Source organism: Octopus bimaculoides, chromosome 10, assembly GCF_001194135.2.
Source record: "Octopus bimaculoides isolate UCB-OBI-ISO-001 chromosome 10, ASM119413v2, whole genome shotgun sequence".
NCBI lineage: Eukaryota > Metazoa > Mollusca > Cephalopoda > Octopoda > Octopodidae > Octopus > Octopus bimaculoides.
In genome coordinates, this window is record NC_068990.1 from 82,004,251 (window position 1) to 82,022,022 (window position 17,772).

At 34.6% G+C, this 17,772-nt stretch overlaps 1 protein-coding gene across 9 annotated transcripts in view; it reads left to right on the forward strand.

Annotated features, from left to right (window-relative positions):
- Positions 1-17,772, forward strand: part of LOC106871599 (tyrosine-protein phosphatase Lar) — a 586,729-nt gene that overhangs the window by 559,409 nt on the left and 9,548 nt on the right. For all 9 annotated transcript variants that reach the window (XM_052971329.1, XM_052971328.1, XM_052971334.1 and 6 more), the window contains 11 exons: positions 2,023-2,217; positions 2,968-3,060; positions 4,893-5,186; positions 7,057-7,344; positions 8,500-8,603; positions 9,839-10,052; positions 10,471-10,637; positions 12,277-12,462; positions 13,686-13,879; positions 15,050-15,162; positions 17,072-17,370. In XM_052971329.1, coding sequence (XP_052827289.1) covers positions 2,023-2,217; positions 2,968-3,060; positions 4,893-5,186; positions 7,057-7,344; positions 8,500-8,603; positions 9,839-10,052; positions 10,471-10,637; positions 12,277-12,462; positions 13,686-13,879; positions 15,050-15,162; positions 17,072-17,370 — 2,147 coding nt within the window. The remainder of the gene's footprint in view (positions 1-2,022; positions 2,218-2,967; positions 3,061-4,892; positions 5,187-7,056; positions 7,345-8,499; positions 8,604-9,838; positions 10,053-10,470; positions 10,638-12,276; positions 12,463-13,685; positions 13,880-15,049; positions 15,163-17,071; positions 17,371-17,772) is intronic.

Consider the following 17,772-nt stretch of genomic DNA (forward strand, 5'->3'; position numbering starts at 1 on the left):
CTATCTCAAAACTCTTGAATTTTTCTGACACACACACACACACATACACACATACATACTGAACTTTCAACTGCAAACATTTAATATGTAAATTATAATTATTAGTTTTATCTTATAATTATCAATATAATATATTTTTCTTGAATATTAATATAAATTTGTAAACAAAAATACCCACATACTGTGTGTTTTCAGGTTATTACTAGTGATATTTTCTCTTTTTCCAAAGCTAACGAATTTGTCAAAACTTCATGGAAAGATATATTAATATAGTCACATTTCATTATATTTTGTTTGTCTTCCAGAATGATCCAATTAAGAATCTTCAGTAACACCTGACAGTAATTAACATGCCGATTAATTGCTTCATCTCTGTTACAACTTCCTAACTTACCAATTCAGATTGTTTTATTTTTCTTTTCTCCTTTTTATCCTTACTATTTTCCTTTTTTCTCTCTTATCTTTTTTTTTAAGTTTTTTTTTTTTTTTTTTTTTTTTTTTCACTTAACATTTTTCTTACAAATTGCTAATATAATGTTGTTATTCACTTATCATTTTGTTCATCAATGTCCAGACCTTTGACATTTAACCACTTTTTTCCTTCAGTTTTTTTAAAGTTTTGCATTATTTGTCTTCAACTATTCTACCGATATTAATGTATGCCTATCTGTTAGTTTCTTATTTCCTGTCTACATCTATGTATTTGCTAATACATGGTAAAATTCATCTTCACTTCTCTACCTATCTTTGTTTCCTCCACCTCCTTCCCCCATCTTTCTTTCCCTCCCATCACATACATGGATTGGCATTTATATTCATTTGTTTCTTCATGTAACATCCATTTTTCCAAGCTAGTTTGGGTTTAGATGGAGATTTGTTGGAGGCAGGATTTTGTGGCTGTATTCTCTTCCTATTGCCTTCCCTTGGTTTTTCTTTTATTGAGGAATATCTTTACTCCACAGGTCTTTGAAAATGCAGAGTAACTTATTATAATGTCAACAAGGAATGTGAACACCAGCAACAACTGGTGTAGAATATATACTCATTGATGCACACATATTTTTATACGATGATCTCCTGTGCAATTTCCATCTACCTAAACCACATGGTTGCAAAGGGAGTATCTTAACCACCCCTATTGCTGTGCTTGTGCCTAATGTATTAAACATTATACATTTCATCCTTTGAATAGTGCTCCAGTCATGACCATCAAACTTAGTCTTTTGACAGACTTAACAAAATGCTATAAAGTCTTGGGTCTAAACACAATATCCTATTTTTACAGTCATTGTGTCACATGATACCAGTATTATAATTAGTATTTATTTGAGATGTATTTCAAAACAACTGTTCTTCTTTTGTCTCTTTATCTGTTCCTCGTTGCATATTTTTATATAATCTCCTGTTTTCATGTTCACATACCTGCCAGTCTTACACATTCATCATTATCATTTCACATCTGTTTTCCATGCTGGCATGTGTTTCCAGGTGTATATGAGTGTGTGTATGTATGTATATCTAATATCATCATCATCATCGTTTAACGTCCGCTTTCCATGCTAGCATGGGTTGGACGATTTGACTGAGGACTGGTGAACCAGATGGCTGCACCAGGTTCCAATCTGATCTGGCAGAGTTTCTACAGCTGGATGCCCTTCCTAATGCCAACCACTCCGAGAGTGTAGTGGGTGCTTTTACGTGCCACCGGCACGAAGGCCAGTCAGGCGGTACTGGCAACGGCCACGCTCGAAATGGTGGCACAGGTGTGGCTGTGTAGTAAGAAGCTTGCTTCTCAACCACACGTTTCTGTGTTCAGTCTCACTGCATGGTACCTTGGGCAAGTGTCTTCTTCTAAAGCCTCAGACCAACCAGAACCATGTGAGTGGATTTGGTAGACGGAAACTGAAAGAAGTGTAAGCCATGATAGGACAGAAACATGGAAAACAGATGTCAAGTGATAATGATGATTTCACATACACACACATATATATTTATCTTGCCGTGTAATTTATTTCTTCACAGTGCCTACTCCGCCACGGAACTTAGAGATTGAACTCACTCAAGAAAATCCTCCCCAAGTCAAGGTGTCCTGGCAAAGGCCAAGGGAGGTATTTGGTACTTTACATGGTTTTAAAGTGACGTGGGGAAGAGTTGGTGAACGCTATGAGGAACATATTTTGCGTCCTGACACATACGTATTTCTGACGACTTTCCTAGGTAAGACAATTATTACACACCTTTGCATCTTTTTCACCTGTTGTAAACATCTTCATTCTCATCATCATTGTCATAATCATCACCATTATGATCATCACCATTATTAATAGAATTTTAATTTTGTAATATTTGTTGATATTTTTGTATGTATGCATATGTTTGTGTAAGTGAGTAATCTGAGTATGTGTATGTGCACATGTATTTGGTTATTTGTAGTGTGTTTTTTTTTTGTGTTTATGTAAGTAATTTTATTTTATATACTGTCCAAAAGTTTAAGATCACCTAAACTTATTTCAAAAAATACCTACAAAATGGAAATAAGCAAGAGAATCATTGAACCTGTAAGAAACAATAACACAGTTCACACAGTCATTAAGTGATGTTATCTCAGCCGACAGCACATAAAGAGTGTAAATAATCAAAATATATTGCAATGTTGCTAAACAGTGGACACTAAAATGCTTTTGACAACATTCCTAAATAGACTTGCTGTCAAGAAATATGATTATTTGCATATAAAACGTGTATAAGTAGTGTTATTCCATATCGAATAAACCCCAAACTTTATGCAATATGTTATTCCCTATTTTTATATAAAAGAAATTATCTAAATTGATGACATTGAACTAAAAATTCCACTTTGAAACAAATTTTCGTAGGTGATTTTAAACTTTTGGATAGTAGTAGTTGTAAACATTTTTATAATGTATTATATATCTCATTGGTTTTTTACTCTCATCTGTTTTACAGACAAGGGTGCCACCTATGAATTTCGTGTGGCCGCACGCAACCAGGTGGACTATGGCGAACGGGCTGTAGACACAATAAAAACTCCCGATGGAGGTAATAATTCTGACATATATTTCCTTCTCATCTTGTCCTCTGTCTTCTTTGAAGTAGACATGGTTTGTCTATAAAAATCATTTCAGAAGTCTGTTTTCAGAGTCTTTCAATTTGGAACCATAGTTATCTTCCAGAAATCTCTGACCTGGTAATGATAGAGTATGGCGATTTATTACCAGTTTGAGATTAACTCTTTAGGCAGAGAAGTAAACTATTTTGAGGTGTGTACAGAATGACAAATCATCCTACATGCGCTCATTGTATGTCCTAGCATTACTGATTTGGACTGTTGGTTCTATTGATGTATCCAGCTTATCGACTAATTCCATTGAGATGACTATCTCACTGCCGACCTTTGACCTGTGGGAACAAGCAGTTTCCCTCAGTCTGGTGGCTATAATTAAGGAGGTTGCATGGTAAACAAGATTGGAAAGAATGAAAACAGTCACTTTTCTCTCCAGTCAACCCTACATCAGCTTCAAGTTTTGTTATTTGTTCTTTTAATATTTCCTCATCCAGCCCCATTTACAGTTGTCAAAGAAATTAGTGACATAGATGTTAAACTGCTAGACAAAAATGCCTTGCAGTATTTGTTCAAGTTCTTTGCATTATGAATTCAAATCCCTTGGGGTCAATTTTGTGTTTCATCTTTCCAAGACCTAGTTATAATTGACTGTTCCCTACTCTTAAAATTTCTGACCTTGTGCCTATGTAAGAAATAATTATTATCAAATATCACTCTTAGATCTCTTTCCCTTTCATTCTTCTGAGATCAATAAAGTATATACCTGTTAAGTACTGAAGTTGATTTAATCAGATATAATAATAATAATATTGATGATAAATTTTTCTAGTATATGCACAAGGCTTGAATTTGGAGTAGGGGGCTGATTGATAACATTAATCCCGGTACTCACTTTATCAACACCAAAAGGATGAAAGGCAAAGTAGATCTTGGTAACAAAATGGCTTACAGTATTTGGTTGTAGCTCTATATGTTCAGAGTTACAGTTGACAGAATTATTATTAGTATATTATTATTTGTTCTTTTCAATCCAAGTATTGTTGGAACTCCTGGAGTCTTGCATATGTAGCAGGCTTGCTACCTGCATCCTACAGTACCATGGTATTTGTTCTTCTCTGCTATCTAATACTTCACTTATTAATTCTAGGCAAGCCAAGGAGGCAATCCTTTTGTAACACCTCTACAGAGCTCTCTATTCTGATTTCCTTTATATTCCTCTTGATGGCTTCTGAGCACTGTCTCCAAGGACCCAACTATAATTGGCATTAACTTCACCTTCTTCATTTTTTACGGCCAGGCTGTTTGTACTTAAAAGGATTGTATAAGGCTATTTTCTCACCTTTCTTCTTGACTATTTGTGGGTCAGAATCATTAGCACGCTCGGTGAAATGCTTGGCAGCATTTCATCTGTCTGCACATTCTGAGTTCAAATTCCACCAAGGTCGACTTTGCCTTTCATCCTTTCAGGGTCAATAGATTAAGTACCAGTGAAACACTGGGGTCAATGTAATTGACTATTCTCCTTCTCCAAAATTTCAGGCCATGTGGCTTTAGTAGAAAGGATTATTATTCTTCAAAATGCTCAATGGCATTTCGTCTGTGTTTACAGTCCGAGTTCAAATTCCACAGATGTCAACTTCAGCTTTAATCCTTTTTGTGGTTGATAAAATAAGTTCCAGTTGAGCACTGGAGTCAATGTAATCAACTAACCCCTTCTCCCTAACTTGAAGGCCTTGTGTCAAAATTTGAAGCCATTATTATTATTTATTAAGTAAATGATCTTAATATATCTCTTCCTTTATTACAGCCCCTGCTGGCGCTCCTCAAAACTTTACTGTTATTCCAGTGAGTGAGACTACTGTCCTCTTAACTTGGGACCAACCTGCTAAGAATTTACGTAACGGAGAAATTAAAATGTATCAAATCAACTTTCATAAACAATCTGACTCAATAAATGTGGAAGATTTGAATGTAACTGACACCTCGCTTGACATATCTGGTTTAGATATGAACACTGACTATATCTTCCTAATCAGGGGCTACACCAGCAAAGGACCAGGACCTTGGAGTAATAAACAAATTGCTCACACGTTTGGACACAGTAAGTAGTTTTAAAAGATTTATTTTGTAATTTGTACTCTTTTCTTTCTAAGTACAGGGTGTCCACAAAGTCTGGGTACATGGGGATTAACACATACTTTAAGAAATTATCATTTTTTATATTTAATTGTTTATGTTATGATTTTATTTATTCCATGTACCCACATGGGGATTAACACATACTTTAAGAAATTATCATTTCTTATATTTAATTGTTTATGTTATGATTTTATTTACTCCATGGCGATTAACACATACTTTAAGAAATTATTATTTCTTATATTTAATTGTTTATGCCATGATTTTATTTATTCCATGTACCTAGACTTTGTGGACACCCTGTATAATCTTGTGAGTGAAATTCGGTAAACAAAATTATGTATGAACTCTTTAAAGCAAATTATACTCATTATTCAGTAGACCAGCTTTTTCCTAACAATACTGTATTGAACAGACTAAAGATTACATTAGTACTCAGCCACTCATACTATAACACAATGAACTGAGAGTTTCATTGATCAACTGATTGGAACAACCATTGTCAAAATTGAAATCATCATATGAGATCATCTGAAAATCTAGAAAATTATGTGTTTTCACTAATCATCATCATCAGCAGCACCATCAATCTTTTAAAATCTATTTTGATGGTAGCAGGGGTTAGAAATTAGATAAGAAAAAAAAAAAAAGAGAGAGAGAGAGAGAGAGAAATGAACTTGTCATGATTCAAACTTGTTATAATCTGATGTGTAGCCAGATACAATATCATCTATAGAATTACAAGTTCTATTGTGTCAGTCCGGACCAGATAAGTTTTACCTTTCAAACTTCAAAACCTGGGAATTTTATTGAATTCTCCTTGCCTGGAATTTTATTAGATTTTATTTTTAGAATCACAATTAATTAATGTATTATTAATTTAAGTACTTGTTAAAATTTATTTGTTTAAGGACTGTGAGGTAATTTACGAAGTGGTATCAAAAGGTTCCTGGATGAGATACGTTTAATAAAAGAAATAACTCACTTACCTAAGTTTTAACATCATCTCCTTCAAAATACTTACATTATGCAGTAATACACTAGTCCCAGCATTCCTGTCACTTTTGGAATCTGGCCTGGGAGTTGTATTCCATAAGCAAATCAAGGACCTGTGATTCACTCTGCATCTCAACAATGGTGTTAAAACAGCAACCTTTGAGCTGCATTTTTATTTTGGGGAAGAGATGGAAGAACATAGGTGCTAAATCTGGTGAATAGGGTGGGTGCATAAGTGATACCATATTATCTTTGGCAAGACACTCACAAGTGAGGAGAGGCCAGTGACAGGGTGCATTGTTGTCATGAAGAATCCAGTTCTTCACTCTCCACAGATCTGATCATTTTCACAGAACATCCTCCCTCAAATGCTTCAAAATGTTGTTGGTTGTCCTCCAATGATCCTCATGCATAAACCGATGAATATATTGACACAAACATTCTTCTTTGACTAAGATGTTTCCTTCTCAGCTATGGGAATTTGGTTTCAGTCCCACTGTGTAGCACTTGGGTAAATGACTTCTTGTGACCAATATTTTGTGAATGAAATTTGACAGATGAGAGCTGTACAAAAGTTCATCATGTGCTTGTGTGTGTATATATCTTATTCGAATATATTTGAATAAAAATACCATCTTTTATTTGATCCCCTCGAGTTGCACAGATGATCCATTGTCACTGTTGTCATCAAAAATGCAAATAACTACTGGATGACTTATCAGAAACGGTAACCAATAACACTTTTGTCCCACACAATGTGCTATAAATTATGTACATTTTTGTTGCTTTATTTTTATTTTCTAATTATAATTTACTTTTTATTCTTATCTTTCTAGTGCCCCCAACTCCTGAAAATGTTAAAATTAGGAGGACATCACCTACTACTGTTGATGTAATGTGGGATGAACCTGCTTTTCCTGTTGCCGGATATAAAGTATACTATAATATGTTTGCCCTTCCCAACATGGACCTTTGGCAAAACATTGATGTTGGCCCCTATACTGTGGCTGAAATTACAGGACTTGATCCACAAACTATATATGTGGTTAGAGTCCAGGCCATTTCAACTGGCGGGAGAGCTGGAAATTTTTCCGCTCCAGTGTATACAAACATGATTCCAAAAGGTAACTTAAATTCTTTCTTGTTAATTGTATGCTAGATTTAAATCATTATTATTGTTGATGCTTAGTAGGGTGGAGGATTGGCTGAATTAGCAAATCATTGGATAAAATACCTTGTAGTTGTCATCATCATCATCATCGTCATTTAACGTCTGTTATCCATGCTGGCATGGATTGGACGATTTGGCCAGGGCTGGTAAGATGAGGGGCTGCACCAGAATCCAGTCTGATTTGGCATGGTTTCTATGGTTGGATGCCCTTCCAAACGCAGTATTTGTTCTATTGCTTTATGTTCTGAGTTCAGATCCCAACTTTGAGTTTCATCCCTTCAGAGTTAATAGAAAGAAATATAAATAAAAAAATTTGGTTGATGTAATCAACTAAGCCCCTCTCCTCAAAATTGCTAGCCTTGTGCCTAAATTAGAAACAGCTAGACATTTTTTTATATACCATCCTTACAACTCGTAATCCCTGCCCTCCTGTGGGCAATTTCGCACCCTCCACGTGTTGAACGTTATCTCTTTTTAGAATCAATGCTCCTTGCATTTTTCAGCCCAAATTCCATTCTGTCGTTCTGACTAAAGCAAAGCACTTTTTGAATCAGTTAATTCAGCTGGTTTTTCATCTTTGCCATCAAGCTTCAGGTCATTCATAAAAAGACGAGTGACCTTACCTTTCCTTTCCTTGAACTCCTATCCAACTTTATAATTATTACGACAGAGTTTATTTATGTCACTTCATAAGGACTAATAGTAAAATAAAGATCTATTAAATGGACTAATGTCAATGTTCCCTGAAAATATATATATATTGTGTGTGTGTGTGTATGTACTCTTATGTGTGTTTATGCACACACACACACATGCACACATGGAATGGTGCATATGTAAACATAGAACCATGAGAATGGTGTTCTGGCTTGGTTTCTACCTCCAAGGTTTAGACAAAAATAATGGTTAGCTTTTTTAAGTATACTAAATTTTATAGCTTGTCTTTCAATATCATTACTTTGTAGCTACTTCTCCCCTTATAAAGTTTTCATCCTCTTTATATTCCTAGTAAGGCTTTACATTTGGTGTGTGTGTTGTGCTGTGATAATTATAATTTCATAATGCATTATTTTTATTTATTTCATATATTTATTTATTCATTTCATAGATCGTCCAGATGCTGTTCAGAATTTTAGAGTAGCTCTCAAATCTTCTCGAATTATTCAATTAGCGTGGGATCATCCTGAGAAACAAGTTGTCAACTCATATACGGTAAGTGCTTATATGGTATATTTATATGGGTTTTTTTTTTTTTTATGGCTGGATGCCCTTCCTAATGCCAACCACTTTACAATCTGTGCTGGGTGCTATTTTTGTTCCACCACCATAAGTGGGATTACCAAGTATGTAGTAAGACAGGAAATGTCAAGAAAAGAGGAAGATTGGGAGGGGGAGGCCCTCTTGATTAAGTGATGGGGGTGGAGGTATTTGAGAGGCTAGAGAATTGATTTTCATACCAGAGACAAATAGAGGTGTTTTGCTATTGTGAAGATATATGGACTTTGTTTTTTTTTAACTAAACGTAGAGCAGTCACATAGGGGACATTTTTATACCTTTTGCTTGTTGACATATAAGCTTAACTGATTTTATTTATGAACATGTTGTCAAGTTAGGCCTTGATACCATTGTTAGCTATTTATTCACAGTCAAGTGTCAGTTTGAATATTCATGTTTAGGTATAGAAGTTTGTTGTGGGAATGTAGCATGTGCTGACCATTTTGATTGGTTGAATGGTAGAAAGCAAATTTGTAATTGTCTTCTTGACATAACCACAAATTTATTCATGTTTCCATCAAACATTAGGAAATAACATTTTGAGACTTGTCAAGCAAAAGAGGACAGTTCATTGTTGAAATTTATGATTTCAGTTGTCTAACCCAAATTGGTTGGGTGGTATCTTAAGGGACTGTGGTGGGAAGGGTTGCCTTTAATTGTTGTAATGATCTTTCGAGAGAGATTTTTCTCTCTACTCTTAGAGATGTTTAATGCATAAAGCCTCCTCATCCAGCAAAATGTCTGCCTCTTGATTATCCACATACAAAGCAAGGCAGGTGGTCCATTATAATTTCTTGTTAATATCTGTGGTCACTATGTGTATAGACATGAGCAATAATACAATTCAGTTGATCTCACTGAGTTTTCCCTGACCAACATTGTGTCAGTGATGCCTTTGTTCTGGTAGTTGTTCGGTGCTTTAGAATTGCCAGAATACAGCCTGTGTTTAGTACAGGATAGTTTGTTTCCATATTAACAACTAGTGTCTGTGTCTAAAGTCTGCCCCCTTATCTGTCACCTGGGGACTCACTGGGTAGTTCTCTTCCAATTTTTATATTGTGCTTTGTTTACACTAAATGTTCATATATATTACGTATTTTGTATTATATAGTTTTTATCATGTATAACCAACCATATTACATTGTATTATTTTTTTCCGTTTCTTCAAAAGCTAACCTTTGAGGGATCAAAATCATATTGGGAAAAGGGTACACTAAAAACCATCTATTCTCCACTTGTTTCTCGACAAATTGGAGGTCAAGAATCTTCATGGCAAGTTGAAAATCTGCAACCAAAAATGAAATACAATTTCAATATCAGTGCACTTTTCCGTGACGGAACTACAGGACCAGATCAATATTTAACCACTGAAACTCTCATTGAACGTAAGTCACCACTCCGATTATACTTGATGATGTCTTTATATCTTTGGATTTGTTCATGCACATTTTAAAGTTTGTTGTTTCTATTAAATACAAAATACAAAATAGAAAATAAGATACTAGATACAAATACACTAAACATTCCAATTATAAATACGGATTCGAACAGAATAAGTTGAGTGGATTCAAAAGTTAAGATAAGCAAATTAGACTACTACTAACAGTAGGATGAAAGGCAAAGTTGACCTCAGCAGAATTTGAACTCTGAACATAGACATGACGAAATGCTACTAAGTATTCTGCCAGTTTGCTGCTAATAACAATAATAATAATAATAATAATAATAAAATTAATTCAAAACTGTATTAATTGTGAATTATTTCATTGTATTAAATTTAATTTCTAAAATCATTTTTTTCAGCACCATCTTATGTTGATGTTCCTGTCATAAAATCATATGGCTCAGGCACAGTTGAACTGGGCCTGTATCGGGCCAGTGAAAAACATGGACCATTAAGCCATTACCTTTTAATTGTTGTGCCTGAGCAGTATCCTGAAAAGGCTCCTGAAGATTTTGAAGTTGAAGACGTATGTTTTTTTTTTTTTTTTTTCTAAGATTATCATTGTGCTATTTATTTTTAGGCTATAAATTCTGCTGAAACCATTTTCGCCATTGTCAATGTTGGTATTATTTTCATGTCTGTTTTTTGATGATATACATGGATTTCATTAGCAGCAGTAGGGCATATTACCAGTCCCTGTAGGCCTCTCTCCCAAAGAGAGAGAGAGGGATACTTCTTCACTTCCTCCCATACCTTGATACCCCTTTCCGACTCCTTCTACTGTTATCTCGTGGTATCTTATCTCCCAGTTAGTCTCAGTCATCACATTAAATGGCCTTGACCCGTGCAGCTTATTTTTCTCAGCAAAACTGCTTTCTCACCTCACTTGGCTCCAAACTCTCCAAGAAAGTTTATTTTTATTAAATACTACTATTTGTGGACCAATCACAGATTCACTGCACTTATGGTGAGTGTATCGAGGGAGTATTTCTAACTCAGAACAAATGCCCCTAAGGATTCTGTTATCAGATGTACAATTTAACATTTTGGAGGGTGAAAATACCACATTTTTGGCACCATCACAAAGAATTTTTGTTTTCTCTGAAGAATGGCGTACCCAACACATTAACATTCATAGCTCTACCATGTCATACAAACTTGTCCATATTTGCTAGTTTTTATTTACTGTGAATAGACATTCTTTTCTAGTACATAGATAGACATACTATACTAAATATATAGTATAGTATGTAGATGTGATCTTCGGAATTGTATAAGTATTACTTACTAATAAGGAGATGGAGTAGACAACAATTAGATGTGATAATCCATTAAAAATCTGTAACATCGGTTGTATTATTGCATTATCTCTCTTCCCTATCTACAGGTGTGACATAGCAAAAAGAAAAATTTTGAAGTTTGTTAGTGATAACTTAAAGAGGACATTTTTATTAAGAATTCAAGTACTGGCAAGTTTGATTAAGTTTCAATGACATAACAAGATGCATAATTTTCATCACACACTCTGGTGTTATCTTTAAGTAATTCTCCTTTCCTCACTCCATACAAAAATGCAAACTTGGTTCCAGCACTTAAAAAAAAAAAAGTGTTAAAATGATTTTTTTCCTTTCCAAAAGTATTCAAAATAGAAGCAATTTATTTGTTTTTTTAATAACATGAATTACAAAATTGATCGTGGTCAGCTAAGCCATTTGACAATGCTACACTGCTGTATCTTCCTGGTTTTTGGCATAGAGAAGAATGTTCAAGAATAACTGTTTTAAACAACAAAGCCAGAGGGAAACTGTCAGATATATTGCCGATATTTGATGACACGACAGTACTAATAATAACTCTGTGTGTATGTGTGTGAATTTTACTTGCTGGATCTGGTAAAAGAGACAGTGCCCCATGATGTTTGTAGGTCCTCTCTCGTAGACTAGGGATTTTGATGCTATCAATGCTCTTCTTGACCCTTCGCAAGTCTACACTAGACAGAAGGAGTTCCAGAGAATTGACATTCCGGGAAGAATAGTCCTGGCATAGTGATTGATGTAGGGGCTCGGTAGACTTGTGCACAACAAAGGAGGTGAGAAAGAGGAACGAAGACATTGATAATATTAGCAGCAACAGCTATTGTATTTAAATTTTGTTTATGTTTCCAGCTTGAAGACGATGAGCCTGTTGATTTGCCATCATTAAAGCCCTACATTGCTGCAAGATTTGAAGCCAACTCCTTACCAGATGTACTGAAACTCGGTAACGGACAGATGTATGACTCCCATACCAACAGACCGTTAGATCCTGACCACACCTATAGAGTGTTTCTCAGAGCCTATTCTGTCGATCCGGTAAGTTACCTTCCAGTTTGCTGTTTCCTTTATTAACACAATTATTTTGAAATGAAAAACAAGAAATACTATCACTTTCACTACTACTACCAATACTGCTGATCAACAAGACCATATTCACTAAAAATTTCAATAGTGATTAGTGTAAATGGCAATATTCTTTCTTTCAGTTCATTGTGCTGATGCTCCTTGGCAGAAGTGGTGTTGATGTAGCTAGCAACTATTATGTAAATGTATGAATGTAGCTAATATATAACTACAGATATGTGGATGTTGTTAGCTAGAAGTGTATGAATGTGTTGATGAGGTCTGCTACTAATGGATTATTGTGGCTAGCTACTAGTGGAAGGAAGATATTGTTTCACACAATATTTTCCTTTAGTAAATGGTAGAAATATTGTACTTGATAGAACAAAAATACCTTTTGGTATTTCATTATGTGTCTTTGTTCTGAATTCAAATCCTACTTTTATCCTTCTACTTTGGATAAAATAAACTAGGCAAATTTTGGAGTTGGAGCTAATCAACCATGCCCACTCCCCAAATTGTGGCTTTCTGCCTTTGTAAGAAATCAATATTGTTCCATTAAAGCATAACATATTGGCTTTGAACAAGTCTGACAGTTTGGTTAGGTTCGTTTGTTGTCAACACCTTCTGTGCAGAGTGGTTGCTGTACTTTGTCTGAGGATGTACTGACATGTACTGAGGCTGTAATATCTACAAACATTCCTGGATGACGAATAGGTGTGGTTGCTCTTTGTTGAGCATGTTTTCCCACAACTATCTCTTTGACAGAATTGCAGTCATGGATCCAATCAAAACTCAAAAGTGGTTGCCTGGTGTCGCGAATGTTGCCAGACCGTCACAGCTCTCCACCAGTCTGTAACCACTGCACCTAGGACTTCCTCTCCAGCTTCTTATACTTGATCCATTCTATAAAAAACATCTATAAAAATAAGCATTTATTAATTTACAATTTAGTTTAACTGTAAAAGCTTGTAAGATGGAGGCCAACATTCCCTGATGAGTCTTTGATGAAAAGTGAAACCAGTCAAATTGATTTTCATTCCTGACAGTTCTGCATTTAACTATTATTAGTCTAAATATATATTTATTAAATCTATTAATTCATTCTGTAATGGTTCTCAAGTAATACAGTTAATTTATATTTCTCCTGAGTATTTTTGACTAAAGTTCTTTCTTTTTTTCTTTTTTTTTTTCAGAAACTTTACACTTCGAGTGAATATTCAGCACCATTTCGAATAAAGATTGATGGAAACTCAGGACCTGGAACAGATCTACCTAATCCAAGACCGACTATGGATGATGCACGCAATCTTTTACTTATTGTTGCACCTGTTTGTGGTGCAGTTGGTTTGCTTATCATTGTCTGCATTTTAGTTGTTATCTACTTCAAGTAAGTTAATAAATTAACTTTACTGTTGTGTGTGTGTGTGTGTGTGTGTCGGTCAGGAGTAGTGATATGCTCCATACTTGATTTATGATGCCACAGTCATATATTGTCGGACATTCTTCAAGTCATATCTTAATGCGTTACCCTGTACATCATACACTTTTGTTAGTGACATCCGATGTCAGATATTTTAATCTGTAAAACTCTCATGCTCCAATCCTTCTGCTCACTTCATTACTTAATCTGTGCCATATCTTAACTTGTATCAAACCAATGTACATACTTTATGTTGTGACAACTTCAAGTGTGTCTGTTCTAAGCTTATTTGTGAGTTGGTACTATAAATCAGACAATTCTGCAACAGTCCCAAAGTTCTGTTTGCAATCAGTACCTCACGATACTAGTACTTCATGATACTGGTACACCTTCAGTTGTAGTGTAGCTGACTAATGCAGTTGTACTAAACTGTTTGTTACATGTTATATCATTTAGCTGTCGCTCACAAATATCACTTAGCAGGTTGTACAAGTTGTACTATGCTTCTGATAGGGCAGCGGACTCGCGGTCATTGAATCGCGGTTTCGATTCTCAGACCAGGCATTGTGAGTGTTTATTGAACGAAAACACCTAAAGCTCCACGAGGCTCCGGCAGGGGATGGAGGTGCTTTTTATTGTGGCACCAACGCATGTGTGTGCATACACACACTCATACACACACACACACACACACACACACACACATATATATTTATATACGTATATTGTCATCTTCTATCACCAAAGTGATGGTCTTAATTTTTTGAATATCTTAAATACGTTATGTAGTATTCTTCCATTTTCTTTTTTTATTAATATAGTTTGGTATAATTTGAGGGGAATTTGTCTGCCATTTCTAGCAGGTTGGGCAACCATGTATGGGATTCTTCATTGGTTAGAAAGCCGCTGTTGTGATTGCAGTTATTTTCTATAGTATCAGCCATTCAAACTTTTTAATGCCCTTCTTTTATCATATGGTATGGTTTGAGAGGATTTTTGCTTCTATTTCTTTTAGGCCCAATGACCACTTCTTGTTTTGATTTTTAGTTCGTTAGTTTTGAAATTATGTAGGTTTCTCTTTTTTATTTAACTATATTTTAATTAAATGTAACTTTCCGTTCTCTTCCATAATTACAGGCGGAAATCTAATCGCAAAGAAAAAGTTGATGAGCAAACAAAACCTCCTGTTGAAGTGTGCCCTCATCCGAGTGATCCTGTTGAAATGAGGAGACAACATTATCAAACCCCCGGTATGTACTTCACAACATCAGCTTATCTGTCTGTTTAAATATTCTGTTCAAACAACCTACTTTTCCCTGTCTTGACCTATGCACACATATATATATATATATAAAATATATAGTTTTAGGGAAAATAACCTGACGATTAGCTATATTTTTGAATAGAATTTATTTTCGATAATTTCAATTGATTTTAATCGATTTAAATTTTCTTTCTATTTGGAAATTAGTTATGAAACACTTGTAGTCATTGTATTATCTTTATCTTATGATATTTACTTTGTTTTATATTATACTCATTTATTGTGCTTTTAATTATTAATTTTTCTATATGTGATAGTGGACTTTCATCGATGAGTTCTTGAAACTTGATTATTTTCCCTAAAACTATATATTTTATAAATATTTTATCTATAAAGCTCAATTTAATGTTAATTTTTTATAAATTGATTTTAATTGAGTTTTTACCTGTAATTTTGGTTTTGTCCCTAATATTATTATATATATATATATATGTATTAGCAATGGAAGTAAGTACAGAATAGTAACCTGTATATTTTACTGAATGTGGATAGACTGTGAGAACATCATAATACTGTGATATTCATCCGTACAAGAAGCTTCTGCAGTATTATGGCATTTTTATGGTATATAAACATTGAGTAGGATATATATATATATATATATATGTATACACACACACAAACATGTGTGTATTTATATATAAGATTTGGCACCAAGTCTACTCTTCAGTGACAAGCAGCAGGCAACTCTTTGATTAAGCTGAGAGTAGTCAGATAATGATGGACCCACTGACCAAGTTTAGCCCTTTAGCATTTAAGTCAGCCATATCCAGCCAAAATAATATACCTGTTTTATCTTCAGACTGACCAGATCCGGCTTCTAACACTTACCCCACAATATTGTTCTAAAATTAAACAATTACATCATTGAAATCTCAAAGCTGCAATTTTTACTTATGTGAATAAATAACTACTAAATTTAACAGAAAAATCTGAATACTTAAGGGTTAGACATTTTCTCTAGTTTATGAAAGTGTTTTATAATCAAAGTGTGACTTAAATTGAACTGTTTTGCTAATTCTTGTGCAGTTTGTTTTGGATTTTCCTCAACCACAGTTTTCAGAAGCTCAATATATTGACAGAACCTGGTTGTCCAGCTCAAAGGGACAGCCTGGTTGTCCAGCTCAAAGGGACAGCCTGGTTGTCCAGCTCTGTGAGGGAAAAATTTCCCAAGCAAAACTGGCCAAACTATTATTTGCCATATCCAGACACTTAAAGCTTCATTTCTATAAACAGAACAAATATTTCTTGCTACTTCCATTGTTGAAGAGTCCCTTTGGAATTCATACAGCATGCAGTAACTGATACTGGTCTGATCTAAAATCCTTTTAAAAGGATAAGATTGATCAGATAAAGTAATCCTCAATCAAAAGAGAATAACATTAGGATGTACAAATTAATGCTTATTTTATGAGTATTGTATAAGTATTCTTAAACTGATCATGTCAAAAATGCAGCAAGACTTTCTTTCCAACCTAGTGTGTGTGTGTAAAGTAGTTGTGTTTGTATGCATATATACATATATTGTGTATATACACACACACACACACACATGCTTTTTACTATCTTTAATAATCGCCAGGAAATTGCAAAAGTGATTCAAGAGTAATGTGCAACATTCCGGGCTCTAGATTCTCTTTTTGTAACTTCACAAATAAGACAATGATTTATTTTTGAATGCAGAAATGCTGTTAGAACATCTGAAACATTTGGTAAATTACCCTTACAAAGCAGAAAAATTTGTCAAGAAACAGCTATGCTTACATCACATTTGTAAGCATGTTTTTTTATTAATTGAAAATCTTAATGTAATTATGTTATTTCTATAATTTCAGCAATGATTAGTCATCCGCCCATTCCTGTCCATATGCTAGCAGAACACATTGAGAATTTGAAAGCAAGTGACAATCTACGCTTCTCTCAAGAATATGAATCAATTGAACCAGGTCAACAGTTTACTTGGGACAATTCTAATCTTGAAGTGAATAAGCCTAAGAATAGATACGCTAATGTCATAGCTTATGACCATTCCAGAGTCATTCTTCAACCAATAGAAGGACTACCTGGAAGTGACTATATTAATGCCAACTATATGGATGGTTATAGAAAGCAGAATGCTTACATTGCCACACAGGTAAATATAATTTCCTTTCTCTTGTCTTCACTCTTTTGTCACCGTATTTCTGTTGACAATAATTGCTTTTATTTCATTTGAATTTGAAAATAATTTAGAATTCAGCTATTATTAAGTTGGTGTTTGGAACGAATTTACATAAAATTTTGATGGAAGGTATTAATTTTGAAACATAGAACTAGGAGGAGGGGGGGGGGTCTCATGTTGGTTGGTATCAAAAGGGTTTCAAAATTTCTATTTTTGTAAATGTTTTACTACTTGGCAGAGTAAATCTGTCACCCGGTTTAACACCACCAACTGGTACTTTTAGTATAGCTCCCTTTGTTACTAACATTTAAAGCAGGTCTCTGGTATGAGAATAACCCAAGAGAGTGATCCCTCCCTCCCTCTCTCCCCCCTCCC